This window comes from Montipora foliosa, chromosome 14 (genome assembly GCF_036669935.1).
Source record: "Montipora foliosa isolate CH-2021 chromosome 14, ASM3666993v2, whole genome shotgun sequence".
In the NCBI taxonomy this organism is placed as follows: domain Eukaryota; kingdom Metazoa; phylum Cnidaria; class Anthozoa; order Scleractinia; family Acroporidae; genus Montipora; species Montipora foliosa.
This window is the reverse complement of record NC_090882.1, coordinates 3645056-3660098: the sequence shown is the minus strand read 5'-3', so window position 1 is coordinate 3660098 and position 15043 is coordinate 3645056. Positions and strand designations below refer to the sequence as shown.

The window sequence follows — 15043 nt, the reverse complement described above, 5'->3', positions numbered from 1 at the left end:
GAGGGACTCAAACTTATATACACCTCAGGAGTATTGTAAGTACTATTGCCGTTGTTAAATGAACCGTGAACACAATCATTAGCTTTGGTTTATGTGGTGAAGCGCAAGTACCCTGCAAATTATTGAAGTCTGCAAATCAAACTATACAAAGTAAAACCAATCAAATCATTTTTTTATGAGAGAGGAAAACCGTTGTACCTAGTGAAAAACCTCTCAGAACCGAATAGAGACTGAACCCACGTTGGACGCTGAGGCCAGAAATCGGCACTGTTAGCTCCACTTTGTCTTAGAGTCTTAAATTTTGAGGTTTGAACTGGACGTAAAGCATTTGTCAGTGGACAAAGTATGATGAAGATAAGAGATCTAGCTTTGACGTTGTGGCATTGAATGAGGAAATTAACTAAGCAGCGCATTTTGCATTTCAGTCACGTGACAGCAGAAATGGAGCGAATCTGTATAACCATTGAAGGAGGACTGGTACTGCGTGGAGATGTGCTGGTAATGAGAAAATTATGCCCATCTAGTACAATTAACAACACGCATAAGAGTAACACTACAATTTTTGGGTTTGTGGTCAAACGTCAGGTGATATTGTAAAGGAATTGAAGTGGTTAGAATTAACTTTAAGGGCAACAGCTTCATTTACTGTGCTAATAGCTGTTACTCACCCGGGAAAGAGCAAAAAGGAAACCTTTTACACAGGCAACCCACTCACGAGGGCGAGTCCGAGAGTTTTAAATCTCGTGGCATTAGTGGAAGGGTGAGCGCTCACACCAATGCCCCGACTATGCTTCTTTACGGAACAAAGGTATTAGGAAGAAGGCGCTTCAGTCCTCTATTGTCCCCGTTTCGTGTTTGACAGAAAAACCTGGAGAGCTATTGGTAGGGTCTTATAAGCACCCGGGCTGTGGTAATTTAATGCGGTACTTCACCATCACCAAGCCAAGTTTCGCAATAAAATGATTTTTAAAAAATATTTATTTATAAAGTTATACTGGTGGTTAAAAGCGTTTCAGAAATTATTTACAATAAAATTGTTCCCGACGTTGCGGTCGCAATCACGGACCTTCTTCAGGGGAAGTGAGAGAAAAATCGGGAACAATTTTATTGTAAATAATTTCTGAAACGCTTTTAACCACCAGTGTAACTTTATAAATATATATTTTAAATGTACTCACCTGGTGACAAACCCAGTTTTAATAAAATGATTTTGTTTGCAGATCAAGTGTTACCACAAGAACACGCTTTCGTCAGGCCGTGACATCATTTTCCGATGCCAATTTCACACTGGTGCCATTAGGGATCATGGATTGGTGTTGGATAAAACTGAACTGGATGATGCGTGCAAAGGTAATGTGTACTTCGCTCATGAAAGGACATTTTGTAGTTACATATAGTTATCTATTGCCATCAACCGTTTTAGTAACGATCGGTTTTGAGTGAAGAGGTTGAAGTTTGGCCATGTTGGTAAGGTTGTAATTCACTTGATAAGCCTCTTGTGTTTGTTTATGTCATTAGCGTATAGAGCACCAGCATGTCTGCTGTCTGCCTATTGAGTACATAAGGTCTCACATAGCCTGAGCTAGACTTTTAGATAGCGGGTGTCCACGGAAATCATGATGAGAACCAAAGATGTACGTTACGAAGTGTTTCGCGCCGGTTTATTGACGCCCCTTACTTGCTGAGTGTCCTAGGCTGACCAAATCATACATTGCAGTTGGTACTCCTCTAGTGTTTGCCTTGGTTGGGGAGACGTTTACACTGGAGTAGATTCAGAGGTCCACGCTGCGTTACAGTAAACCAGCCCCGAGAAGTCAACCCTAATAAGGAAAGCCTTCTCGCATTGCATTATTGCATGTATCCTAAGGAACCACAAATTATTTAATTGGTTCGTTTCGCGATGTGACAGTAAACCTGAAATGGGAAAACAAAACCTACAGGTTAAAAAGGTCAGTTACTGCTGAGAGAAATAAGCGTTGTGTCATTGCTGGTTGAAAGCTATAAAGTTTTCAAATTTGTTTGAGTGTTTGTTTATTTTGATCTACAGAGAAAAAATTTCCCGATGGATGCAAAGTCGAGTTTGTCTTTTCATCAACTGGGAATTTTGTATCAGGTACGCGGAATGTCTGTTTCTCTTTACACTTTTTTCTGCTTATTCGGTTCCCATAGGAAGTAGAGTTGGCGCGGTGCAGATGTCACTAGCTTTCCTCTAATTTTGTCCCACGGTCGATTCCCGGACACGACGACAATTTTTGGGTTGAATGTGTTTGGTTAAACACAATAGAGCTTGCGTCCTAAAGGCATCCAATGAAATCAGAGGTTGTATAGAGCTGCGTCCTAATTGAAAATTTTCGTTATTTCGTGGTACCTAAAGTGCCACTATTTTCCATGAATAGGTAATGAGCAAAGAGAAAAACAATTGTTGTGCAAACTCTGTACGTGCTTTTTACGTTTTTTTGATATAATTCCGCCGTTCCTGCAAAACAACAACGTGAACTTCATACTGACCAAAGAGAGGACTTTGGCATTCCAGGCTAAATTTTTCATATTGCGCCACAAAGAAAAGCAGCGTTCATACCATTTTCCTTCTTGGATCGCTGGTATGCTTTTGGAATAGTCGCGAAGCGATAATAGTGACAAATTGCTGGTTTACATGTGACGTCTTGTTGGCCATGTTAGATGGAAAGAACTACAACCTGTCTCTCCGCTGGGAACTAAACTTTATTATTGTTATTATTATGCAAATTCTGCGGAAAGAAATAAGCCATTCCATGTTTATGTCTGCCTCCCCTTCTCTTCTTACTTTGGCCGCCTCTGAAACAGCAAAGAAATAGAGGATATTACATGGCCGCGCGGAGATACGAAATTTCTCTTCTAGTGGAAGCGACCATGTAACATTCTATGTATTATATAAACATCAATGAAATACTGAATCGTTTCACGAAAGGCATCGTAGGGCGCGATTTTATATGTAGCCATAGCAACAGTGATCTTTTAACGTGTGAATCATTATCTGCACGTGTGAATATATCGTTTTTTCGCGCGAAAGCTCACTTGGTGTTTCATTGGTGTTTATATAATAAGGCAGGTTCTCCAACTAATGCGCCATTTTTGACTGTACAATAATTATTTTTTCCTTTCAGAAATTAAAGATAACGAGAGACTGCGCTCGATAATCCGTCATTCACTTTTGCCAATGGAGAATCCAGACACGGTGTTGTATCCCGAAATTGAGAGTTGGTATGACGGCGCTGATGGCAATGATCCAGACAAAGGAAGCATCAAAGAAGGTAACCATTCGTCATGGTTCTGCTAATGAATGAGCAGATTGACAGTAACACCACCACAGGAACGTACTGCTCATGAGCTTTCTTTTGAATGGTAACACTTCTGTGAGGATTTTATGTATTTATTTGTAGTCCAAAGAGTTAATTAATACCACTTTGTAGGGCGTGGAAAATAGCGCCACGGGAAAGAACTCTTCAGTAGCTTTCATTTAAATGGTCACACTTAGGATTTCGTCAAGTTACAACCACCTTGTGCAGCATGATAAACAGCACCACAGGAAAGAACTACTCCGTAGCTTTCATTTGAATGTTCACACTTAAGATTTCATCTACAAACTCGAAGAAACAACCTTGTAAAACGTAATAAACTAACTGGAAACTATCGCTCAGTAGCTTTCACTGAAATGGTCAAACTTCAGGATTTAATCCAGAGACCCAAAGGATAAACCATCTTGTGCATAATCTAATCACTGGACAAGAGACCACTGCTCAGTAACTTTTCTATGAATGGTGGCACTTAAATATTAAGGGCACAAACTTAACGTATCAATCACCTTGTGCAATGTAATAAACAGCGTTAAAGGAAAATAATGCTCGATAGCCTTCGTTTGATCGATAGGGCCAGATTTGTTGTAAATAGCTGAAACAAGCAAACGAAGTACATTCAACATTCGCACACAGAATTGAAGACTCGTTTTAGAAGTCGTAGTGTTAATATTACTGACGAAAGGCAAAAGTTGTAGTTTTTCGTCGTCCGTTTAGGTTTTGATGAATTTGTTGTATCGGCAAGTTGTATTCATTTAGATGTGATGTTTCTACTTTTTACCGTCTGAAATTAGTTTCTATGGATGAGGATACTTGAGTTAATGTTTGGGAGGGGTTCATTTGTCAGTCAGAAAGCATTTTGGTATCTCGGCGTCGGCGTTTTTGAGAACCTTGGTAATGGCCACAAATCACTCGTCCTATCATTTTAGTTCTTCTAGTGGCTCGTTCATCTCAAAGTGGTTATTTCTTTATTTAATCGTTGTTCGTTTTTCTTCTCAAGAACTATAATTTTATGAAAACATGAAGAAATTGCCCTGACATACGTGGCAAAGAGTGATGCGTAGGTGTTTTGGGTGCAATAGCAGCAATTCGTTTAGATGTTGCGTTTAATTTCAAGAAGGCTCCAAAACTGTAAAACGTGATCACTTTTATCACATTTAAACTCTTATTACAGTAACTGTTATTAACATTTCAACTCTTTAGTAAATGTAAATGCCAAAATTACAGCCAGTAATTTTTTTTTTCACTTTTTGCAATTCACGCCGTTCTTGAAACTCAGTCGCGCGAACACATTTACACGTGCGCGAGAATGTCACCTTGTCATTCTTGCACGCAATTAATGTATTGCCACACACGTGCTCGAAGAAACGCACTGCAACACTTGCGCGTGGCGTGCGACGCTCGCGTGCGAGAACTCCCGCTGTCAAGTTGTGGTTGTTACCCCAGGAAGGTACCAGAAAAGGACGTGTGTTTTGAAGCGTAATAGTTCATAGTTTCAATATTCCTTTACCGCCCGTTAACGAGTTTCTTTACAGTTGGAAGAGAAAAACTGCATTCATTGAATTGTGGATATGAGGTAATATAAAACGTTAAAAGATAGTATGTTTCACCCTAGGGTAATTCTCTCGGTGAGGCGTTTATAAACTGACAAATTAACCCCTTTCATAACTTTGAGTTACATTTGATAAGCTTAATTTATTGGAATTAATTCAAAGACGAAATTTAAATTTATTTAATCAATTACCACAAAACGTAATTGAATCAGAGTATTGTGATAATTTAATTGTATTTATAACACTGCACAAATAAATTTTAATATCTGATTACTGATTAATTTTGTGTCAAACTTAAAGTAGGGAAATCTCTCACAGCCCGATCTTTTTTTGTTATAAATCGTCGTTCGTGCGATGAAAACAAGCTCCTAAATAAAGAATCGGGCCTTTCCTTAGAGAACCCTTTCCTCGCATCTCCTTGCTCTTCGATGGTGTTAGTAACCAAGCCCAAGAAAGCACTTCTTTGACTCCAAGAAGCCAACGTTGGCACAGCATTGGGAAAAGTCGGGTGGTGTTGGGAGCTCGTGAAGGACACTCGTCAAACTGGGTGAAGGCCGGGATGGCGCAGTGGTGAGAGCACGAGTTCACCTCCCACCAATGTTGTCCAGGTTCGATTCCCAGACTCGGCGTCATATGTGGATTCAGCTGGTTAGTTCTCTACTCTGCACCGAGAGCTTTTTCGCCGGGTACTCCGGTTTTCCCCTCCCCTCAAAAACCAACATATTTAGATTTGATTTGCGTTAATCTGTTGATTTCAGTTTACAGTGTCCCGAATTAGTGTTCCAGCGCTAAAAATACCAGACACTTAAATAAAGATCCTTTCCTTTAACTAATGCGCTCCTGATCCAAAGTAAACTTTGACGGTGAAATTGAGACTGACTTTTTATCTTTTCCCAACATGTTTGCAGCGAAATTGTAAGTGTCTCTGAATTCGCGGTTTTTCGGCACCATGCCGTTTAGCCGTGTCGTTTTTTGCTTCAAATCTCATTCGTTACATTGCCATTGTTCTGTCGAATCGAGTCGTTTTAACCTCAAGTTGTTTCGCTATTTTCTGACTTCTCGTTCGCTCTTCTATAATGATTCCATTCGAAAATGATAAGTCATGAGGCCTGACTTTGAGCATTTTGATGTGGCCATTTCAACTTCGAGGCTTTTCGCTACCACCTGGTTAGTTGTTCATTCGGTTATAATGATAAGGGGTATAATGGAACATCATAAAGGGGCGACAAGACCTGACTTGCGTGACAAAATGGTAACGAGGGCTACGTTGACCTCTCACTGATATAGAACTCACTGCTTTTATCATATAAATCGTTTAAAAATTCGAGTTGAAGCCAAAATCAAGACGACTTTATTTGGAAAGCAGAGAATTCAAGAACAGGATTCGCGACATTATTTGTACCAATGGTTTTCTACTTTAGAGCGAGGTTCAATCGAGTGTCGTAAAACCAAAACCAAAGTAATTACTTTGGCCAATAAAAAAGGACAGAGACAATCCAGTAAACCAATCAAAACTCGAAGTAATTACACGTGGCCGACACAGAGCGCGGGAAAATGTGCCACTTCTGATTGGTTGAAAAAGTGGCGCGAGAACTTTGAACCAATCACTGAGTCAAGTAATGCAAAACCAAAGCATTTCGCTTATTACTTTCGACACTCAATTGAAAACCGCTCTATGGAAAATACGAGTTAGAAGTTGCCGTTTTCGTTGCTCGCAACTTAGATTGGTTTGGTGTCGTTGCGACGAATGGCATCAAGAAAAAGCCCGCCACTGAAGTCGTAGGAACCGAGGCGTGGAATCTTTACAAAGGCAGCCCAACATTTAAGGCTAAAATTATTTCTTATGTTAATCTTTTGTCCCGAGGCATGGCCAAAACCAGTGGGGCGTCCATCACAGATTCCGCTGATAATTCGCTTGAATAATAATCAATGTTTTCTTCATTGCGTGGCAGTTACACACCGATTAAGTGCCGTGTTTCTCAGCATGTGTTGCCTCCATACAGAGTATAACAGTCCTTTCCCTGAAACTATGACCTCCGGAGGTAACACAGCAATGAGTGAAGGTGGGGTTTCGGTTATTTTTGAGTTACGTGGCGCGTTTGTTCTCTAAGGATCTGCGTAGTATAGCGTTAATAGTTTTTGTAATCACTATCAATGACGCTTTTCCTCATTCAAGCTCCTTTGATGTTTCCAACTAAACGTTTGCTGCTTTATAACGTTTGCTGCCGCAAAAATTGACTCTGGTCTGGTCTTGGGAGTTTCAATTCGAGGTGGGCTGTGAATTAACAAATTTACACGGTCCTGTTCCTTATAGTAAATAGGATAATATATTACTGTGAAAATACGTGGTTACAGCTACGTTGTGACGAATTTGTTAAGATCTCTGAATTTTTCCAAAAATGGACAAGGATTTAAGTTTGAAAGTGCTAGTAATGGTGTTAATAGCGGTCATTTCACTGGTCACGTTTGCTGACTGAAAAACTAATAAACAGCACAGCATGAAATTACTGCTTCGAAGCTGTCACTTAAATGGCTAATAAGTTAAGATTTTATCCACTGACTCAAAATTGAAAACACAAACATCTCGTACAGCATAATAAAGAGCACCATAGGAAAGTACTGCTCAGTAGCTTTGCTTTGAGTGGTCACAGGTAAGGGTTTCATTTGCAGAATTACGGATTAAAATCGCTTTGAATTGCGTAATAAACAGGACCACGGGAACGTACTAGTCATTAGCTTTCATTTAAGTGGTCGCACTTAAAAGATTTCATCGACAGACTCAAACAATAGAACTACTGTAGTTTTGTACAATCTTTGAATGAGATTACTGACGTTGGCAGGATTACTCAAAGGCTCCGGCATAATTTTGTTTTGAAACTATTTATTAGATGGATGACTAAATTTAACAATCGCCTTGAAGTTTGCAGCGACGTGCGAAGAATGCCATAAATTTCGTGCAGTGGTAACAAATGAAGCATTTAGTAAACAAATTTAGAGTCTTAGGCGTTGGCTCAATCGAAATTACGTGATTGGTTCTCTTGTGAATTACGCTTGAAAGATTGAGGTAATAGTCAAACATCTTCTTTCTGTAACTGGAAAAGTTCCATGTGTCACTGGGGATCCTACTCGCTCTTAAAAAACCCAGGCTGATAAATTTTGGAAATGGCGTTTTTTTTGTCGACATTTGTCACTAAGACGTCCCTGAAAAGTGTTTTATCATTTTCACGAAGGAATAAACTGCCTTCCTGTAGAGTGCTGGAAGGAAGTTATCTCGTTTTATTGACCATCTAGGTAAGTAATGAAAAGTATAAGCCTTTTGGAAGATTAGCGAGTTATTTTAATTAGTGCAGTGTGGCTTTGTACCTCAGCGCTATGTGTTCCAGGGAACGCAGGAGATCAGAGAGGCATGAGGCAGAAGGTTGTACGCTGCGCATGCGCATTCTCAGTATTTCCTTGTTTTTTTTTTCTTCCTTTATATTCTCGACCTTTGTTTGAACCATTGCTAAAGATAGTTCAAGATGTGTCAGTAATTATTCAGACAGAGCAACCTTCGGACCGTACAGGGAGGTATCTCCTCAGATAAGTTTTCCTTTGAGCCACCTGACACCAAAAAATCTTAGTCTGTCGCGTTAACTGTCGATTTTTGTGCCTGTTGTAGTTCACATTGTTGCGGTTCATTTTGACTCGCACGCAAATAAAAAAAAAAGCGATGTTTTTGTTAAAATAACAAAGAGCTTAACTTTCTGGTGAGTTGTATCAAGCGAAACATGCAGAGATGAGCGGTTGTCTTTTTTGAAAGAAAGGATAGAAGAAATGTTCAGGTAATTAATTCTCTGTTGGATAAAACCACTGGTAAAAACAAGCCCGGCATACAGTTTCTGTATCTTCGGATGCCTATTTTAATTGCTAAAATTAATTGACATATTTCTTGATATGGACTTACATTATTGATTTCTTCCTGTGTTTTAGATCAACATTTGGATATAACCAATATTGGTTGTCTTGAAAAGGCAATTGGCAATGTAATTTCTTTTCTTGATAACAGTAATTCACGTATTACAAATTCAAGTCATTTCGTCGGCATTATCAAACAGTCTTCTAACCAATTCAATTAGAAATATCTGGTTCTTTATTAACAGTTGCTATGTTGATATTTTGGCTTCAAGGGAACAGTATTTTAAGGACGCCTCGAGACGCCTTCTTTGGAATTCTACATTCTTGAGATATTTAGTTTTATCTTATCAGTGGTGCAATTGAAACATCGTAAGAGAATAAATCATGTTTTTCAAATAACTGACCATGTAGCGCTTTTATTGTTCGAAAACCGATTCTTAATCCTCGGTATACATTGGTTATTAATTTGCAACCCTTCATTCGAGAGTTGATGTTGTTAATTCCGCAGTAATTTTGCTGATCTCGATATTATCGATTATTTCCTCCACCATATAGTGCACCAGTGCATTCTAACGATAAAGGTACTTTGTTTACAGAAATGATTTCAATATATTGGCAGATATATTTTTGATACTCCCAAGCAGATGACAATAATAGATATTCTGCGTTCATTAAGCTTGTTGAAGCGGTTGACATTGTTTTTCGATGACTTATGTTAATGCCCTCCAGGGATGACTCTTTCAGTTGTCTCATCCTTTGCTATTGTTATTCAATTAGCAGCCCAGTGAACTAAAAGCCCTGAAGAGGGTATTTTAAGAAGTTCGCGTGGTTATTGCTCGTCCTGTGGGTAAAATATCGCTAATTGTCGTTTTATACTGCCACTTGAAAACCTTCGCTTGACTTATCCGAGGAAACGTCAGGCTGGAAAGTTGCATTTGCGGACTTCTGCATCTGGAGTTCGGTACACCAGCAGCAGACAGCATTTGATTTCAGTGTCAAAGCTCCAGATATTAAAGGCATTTGAACGGGTAGGAATACTTTGCACTAATTTTTCACAGCTTTTCATAATCCGTTTTGTCGATTGCGCCAATTGTAAAGGATATCTGTCAAAACCCTATTAGCGAAGCAAGGGCAGTTGTTTGATTCGGCTCTGAATGTCCTTCGTGTGAACTTTTTAGGGATTTGAATTCTCCTGGCTGGTATGTGAATGTTTGCACGTTTCGATTTCATTCCAGTCTATAAAACCTCTTATGGTAATAAGAGCAAGTCCTAAGTTGATTATTGATGATTTCTCGTAACTATTGTTGCTCCAATCGACGTTTCAATTTCGAAAATTGAATGTCACTTGGGTTCATTAAACCGATGCTAAATTAACAATTGCATTTAAGTACCAGTTATTTACCCAGTCACATTCTCGATTAAGTGCAAATTACTCTTGGATGGTTACAGTCTTGCTGTGCCAACGGATGTGTTTTCTCCATTCTGAATGCCGTGCGCGCTGTGGTATCTTGTTTGTGTCTTTGTTAGGCTTCGAGTCACGGCCTGTCTGACGTATGTAGAACCTAGAACCACTGGTGCGGAACAACTGCATACTTGTACATTCTCAAGGTACATTTGTTGTCAAATCGCCCAATAGCCGACGTGCGCGCGCACACACAGACCGAGGCCTCGGTTTCATTAGTGTTCTCCTCTGTGAAAACAGCTGGAATGTTCTCCTTTTTCAACCGGAGCCAATAACCGGCAGCATTTACACTCTGCCCTAGAATGGGTGATTATATTCATCGTGAGGTTGCCTTCTTCAGATGTTTCTTTCTCTTTCCCCCAAGGGGGGGGGGGGGGGACTCCATATAAAAAGGGGAGGGATGCTCGTCTGAAAATTTAACTTAACTTAATTTAACTCCTAAAAGAGACCATATTAAAACACGGATATATAAAAAATGCAGTGCCTTTTAATGATGGCAAAGACATTATCATCTAATACTTTAACCTACGTAAAAAAATATCAAAGTGTAAAGATACACTTTCATATTTCTTCACGCGCAACCCTAAAGGAGACCTTCACGGCTACATATGATTGTGTTTTGCCCAGTACACCCTAAGTGAGACCAAAATTCGAAATTTATACCCCTAAGCGGGACGACGAGCATCCCTCCCCTTTTTATATGGGAGTCCCCCCCGGGGCTCTTTCCATTCTTTTTTTTTTTGTCTTTACCTTTCGAGGGAAAGATACTAACCATTACAGTTCTTCAACACGTGGCGCTCTGGAGCAGAGTTTTTAGTTCTTTACAACCCCTAATTTCATTGAATAGCTATACAGCTCTATTGTCTTTAGGATTACGCGTCATTGTTTCTACTGTATGTTCTTTGTACTTATTGTTCTCTGAGCCAATCACGCGAGCCTTTTTAATAGCTGCGTCCTGACCCGATAAGTGGCAGATTACAACACCCGCAGTTCCGTGTCTTACGCTGGTGTGTGGATTCTTTGAAGTCGTATATTTCCCCGGGGAATCGAACCTTCCGGTCGGACCTTCCGCTCAGCATCTGGGCAGCCCGTCCATTAGGTCTTATCTACATCCAGGGAGTCCTTCTCTCGTCTGCTTCCAGATGTGTCGGTCTCCAGCCCCTCTCTACCCCCTGCTACTGCCACATTGGTCGTCAGTGGTTAAAGGGGTCATCCATTTAGCGCCATCGGGGCCATCCTCCTGGGTGGAGTCCATCTCCTTCGTGTCTTATGTGCCAATTTTTTATGCAAGGGGCCAGCTGAACAAAGTGTCGGATCTTGGGAGATCTAACCAGCAAATAATGTGAAGACTAAAAACAAAATAGTAATGCAAGGCTGGTTGTATTTGTATTTGCCTATTTGCCAGCCGTCGTTGACGCCACCGGGCCATGCCAACTGCGAGTTGGCGAGGTGTCGAATTAGTCGCTGATAGATCGATCCAGCGACACTTGTACAACGATGATATTGGTACCACAACCACATGATGAGGTAAACTACCTGGTGTCGGCTTTACTTTCTAGTAACCATTCTCACTCCTGGTTGAAGACAGTGGGCATAAAGAAGCTTTTTTCCTGTGCATCTGGGCTTGGATCACAAACTATAACCTATCTCTCTGAGATTTTACTTGCAAAAGTCGTAAGTGCTTGGAAACGCGTTACTGCGCGCGTTACTCGCGTGTAAGATGAAGAACGGGATCTTGTCATGTTTTAATTGCTTCATGTGAAGTACATTGTGTTGTTTGTTTTTGTTTTTGGCGCGTCAATTATGGAGCTATCATCGGTTTTGGATGGAATGAACTTGTGTGCCACTTGTGTGCAGCAAGTTACAGATCTTGTTTAGTTGACTGATGCGCCTTGGGGCAATAAAGGCTGCCCCCTTCAGACGATTTGTTCGTCAAACCGTTGGTCCATTGGTACCAATGACAGGATTGGTACCAAAAAAAAATGATGTCATTCCAATGGCTCTATTGGTGCAAAACAAGTTCGCTTTTACACCAAGTTGAAACGCACTAATAATTATTATGGACACTCCTCGTTCTATAAGCCTACCACACAAAAAAACGTTCGCTTTCACCAATAGAATTATTGGAATCACCACTAACACCAATGGAGTCTATTTGTGAGTATCGGACAACCCTCCCTTTTTGATCGGCCAAAGTAATTACTTTGGTTTTGGTTTTACGGCATTCGATTGAAACTCGCTCTATCTTGGGGTAACTGTTAAAATTATGGGTAATTACGCCTTCGTTTAACTTACAGCTAGCGACTAAAATGCGACCAATGCCACTGAGCAGTCCTTTCCTGTTGAGCTTTATATAATGCTGTACAAGGTGGCTATCATTTTGGAGTTTGGTGGATGAAATCCTGAAGTGTAGCCATATAAATGACAAACTTCCTTTTGGTTTATAGGTGCTTATTCTCGGCTTAAAAGTGTTTCTAACTTTTGAGTCTGAATGAAAGCTTCTGAGCGGTTTTGTTTCCTTTGGTGTTTTCAATTATTCCCTTGAAAGTGCTGTTGCGTCGTTTAAACAAGTTCCCCCTGTGCTTTCAATTTATTATTTTGTCCCACGAAGGTTAAGCCTGTATATGACCTTCTAGATTTTGATCTTTTTCCAACTTGGTTGGAGTCGTAATTCCATTATCGGTGCGATTTAGATAACTTCTTCTTCTCGTGAGTTTTCCCGCTTATCGTTTGACTTTTTCAGCCAGAGGTGACTCTCTGTCGGATGATCTAATCCTAAACATTGCTTTGAAACCAGATAGAGATGTGACTGATCGGTGTTTTTTATCATGCTGCTATCTTCGTTTGTAACTTTTGCTTCTCCAAAAGTACATGTATCGTATTTCAAGTTTAGTCTTTAGTGATAAGATGATAAAGGGGTTTAGTTTCTAAGGAAACTGCGGTGTCGCATCGGTTGGGAATGGGTTTATCAACTGGGTTGACATGGTAAACGAATTTGAAAGCTGACGTTTCGAGAGCTAGCCCTTCGTCAGAGCGAACTGACTCGCGAGCGAAATGACCCATTCGCTATGACGAAGGGCTAACACTTGAAGTGGGTTTATCAACTGGGTTGACATGGTAAATTGACCACCGTAAACGAATTTGAAAGCTGACGTTTCGAGGGCTAGCCCTTCGTCAGAGCGAACTGACTCATGAGTGAAATGACCCAATCGTTCTGACGAATGGCTAACTCTAGAAATGGGTTTATCAACTGAGTTGATATGGTAAATTGATCACCGTAAAGGAATTTGAAAGCTGACGTTTCGAGCGTTAGCGAATTCGACGAAGGGGTATTGAACGCTCGAAACGTCAGCTTTCAAATTTCTTTGTTACCTTATGTTACCTATCCTCCGCGTGCCAGGTGGCACATAGGGCCTCCACAGAAGCTTTCCATGTCTGTCTGTCTACCGCAACGCCCCGAACCTCGTCCCACGAACCCCATCCTCCTTCTTTCATCTCCCTCTCAACGGTCCTTCTCCACGTTGTCTTTGGTCTCCCCCTCTTTCTTTTTCCCTCCGGTCTCCAATTTAACGCCGTCCTTGTATCGCTCGCTCTGTCCTGCCTTAGAATGTGGCCAATGAACTTCCATCTTCTCTTTACTTCCTGACTTGCTTGTGACATTTCCGCCTTGGCTAGTAACCCTTTGGTGGTGATGTGATCTTGCCAACGTATGCTGTGAATCTTCCGGAGGCATTTGTCAAATTTCTTTACGGTATTCATTTTACTATATCAACACAGTTGATATACTCCTTTAGTGATAAGGTTTGGTACGCTTGGAGCGTTATTGAAAGCTACTTGCTTCTTCATTCTCCAGCACGGAATATCAGTAGTAGTATTTCTCCCGAAACGGGAGGACAATTCCCCTGTTTCTATTATGGGGAGAAGAGGAGCCAGCTTCTCCGGTTTCCCCAGGAATTCTGCCCCCTCCTATTCTGTACGCTCAGTACTTACTTACTTCATTGAAAATAATGTTTTTTTTTCTTTGGGAGAGGGGCGGGGGATTCGAAGAAGATCTCTCTGCTTTTTGAAATCCCCGACTCCTTTGTGTATCGACGTCCGTGTGGGCGGTGTAATCTTGTTCTCTCAGTTGGCTGACATTCTCACTCTAACGATTTTGGGTTAGTAGGGTCCCGTATCTCTCCGCCCCCCCCCCCCCCCCCCCAAGCTACCAAGCTACCAAGTTCCAATAGGCGAGATCATGTCTAAACTCTGTTCGCTAAAAGTTTGTTTCCTTTTTGACGTTAATAGACCTGCAGATACGTTTTTTGCTGCATTTTCTAATTATCGACGACAGGAAGTATTTTTAATTGGCTTATACGCCTTTCTGTCAAGTCAAATATCTTCGCAGTGAAGAGTCCATTTGTAATCTCTTATTGCCCACTTCAGTCTGTGAACTGATCTGTTTTTCCGAAGTATTACTTGCGTGTTCTTTTCCTTACATTTCTTCTTTCTTTTTCGTAGCTCAAGGAATCTTTCCTTAGCTTTTCAAACTTTGGGCTTGTTTTATCCGACGATTTAACGTCGCGAAACTACAGATGTTGTTTTTGTAGTGGTAGTTAATTAATTCACACTTAAAGTCTAAACTGACATTGTACAAACTTGTTCTAACCACGTATCAAAATTCCGAGCGACACAAACCGAAAGATAAGCAATTCCACCAGCAAGTTCTCAAAACATTAACTTGACTCATTCTCGTCATAGAATTATCCTGTAAAAAACCAACTTTGAACCAGATAATGTCCTTAAAAGTATCTTTTTTACCA

At 40.5% G+C, this 15043-nt stretch overlaps 1 protein-coding gene across 7 annotated transcripts in view; it reads left to right on the top strand.

The window, feature by feature from the left end:
* Positions 1 to 15043, top strand: part of LOC137985084 (tensin-3-like) — a 60513-nt gene that overhangs the window by 23330 nt on the left and 22140 nt on the right. For all 7 annotated transcript variants that reach the window (XM_068832543.1, XM_068832542.1, XM_068832540.1 and 4 more), the window contains exons 15-19: positions 1 to 35; positions 426 to 498; positions 1221 to 1350; positions 2048 to 2113; positions 3144 to 3290. The exon at positions 1 to 35 is cut by the window's left edge and continues 26 nt beyond it. In XM_068832543.1, coding sequence (XP_068688644.1) covers positions 1 to 35; positions 426 to 498; positions 1221 to 1350; positions 2048 to 2113; positions 3144 to 3290 — 451 coding nt within the window. The remainder of the gene's footprint in view (positions 36 to 425; positions 499 to 1220; positions 1351 to 2047; positions 2114 to 3143; positions 3291 to 15043) is intronic.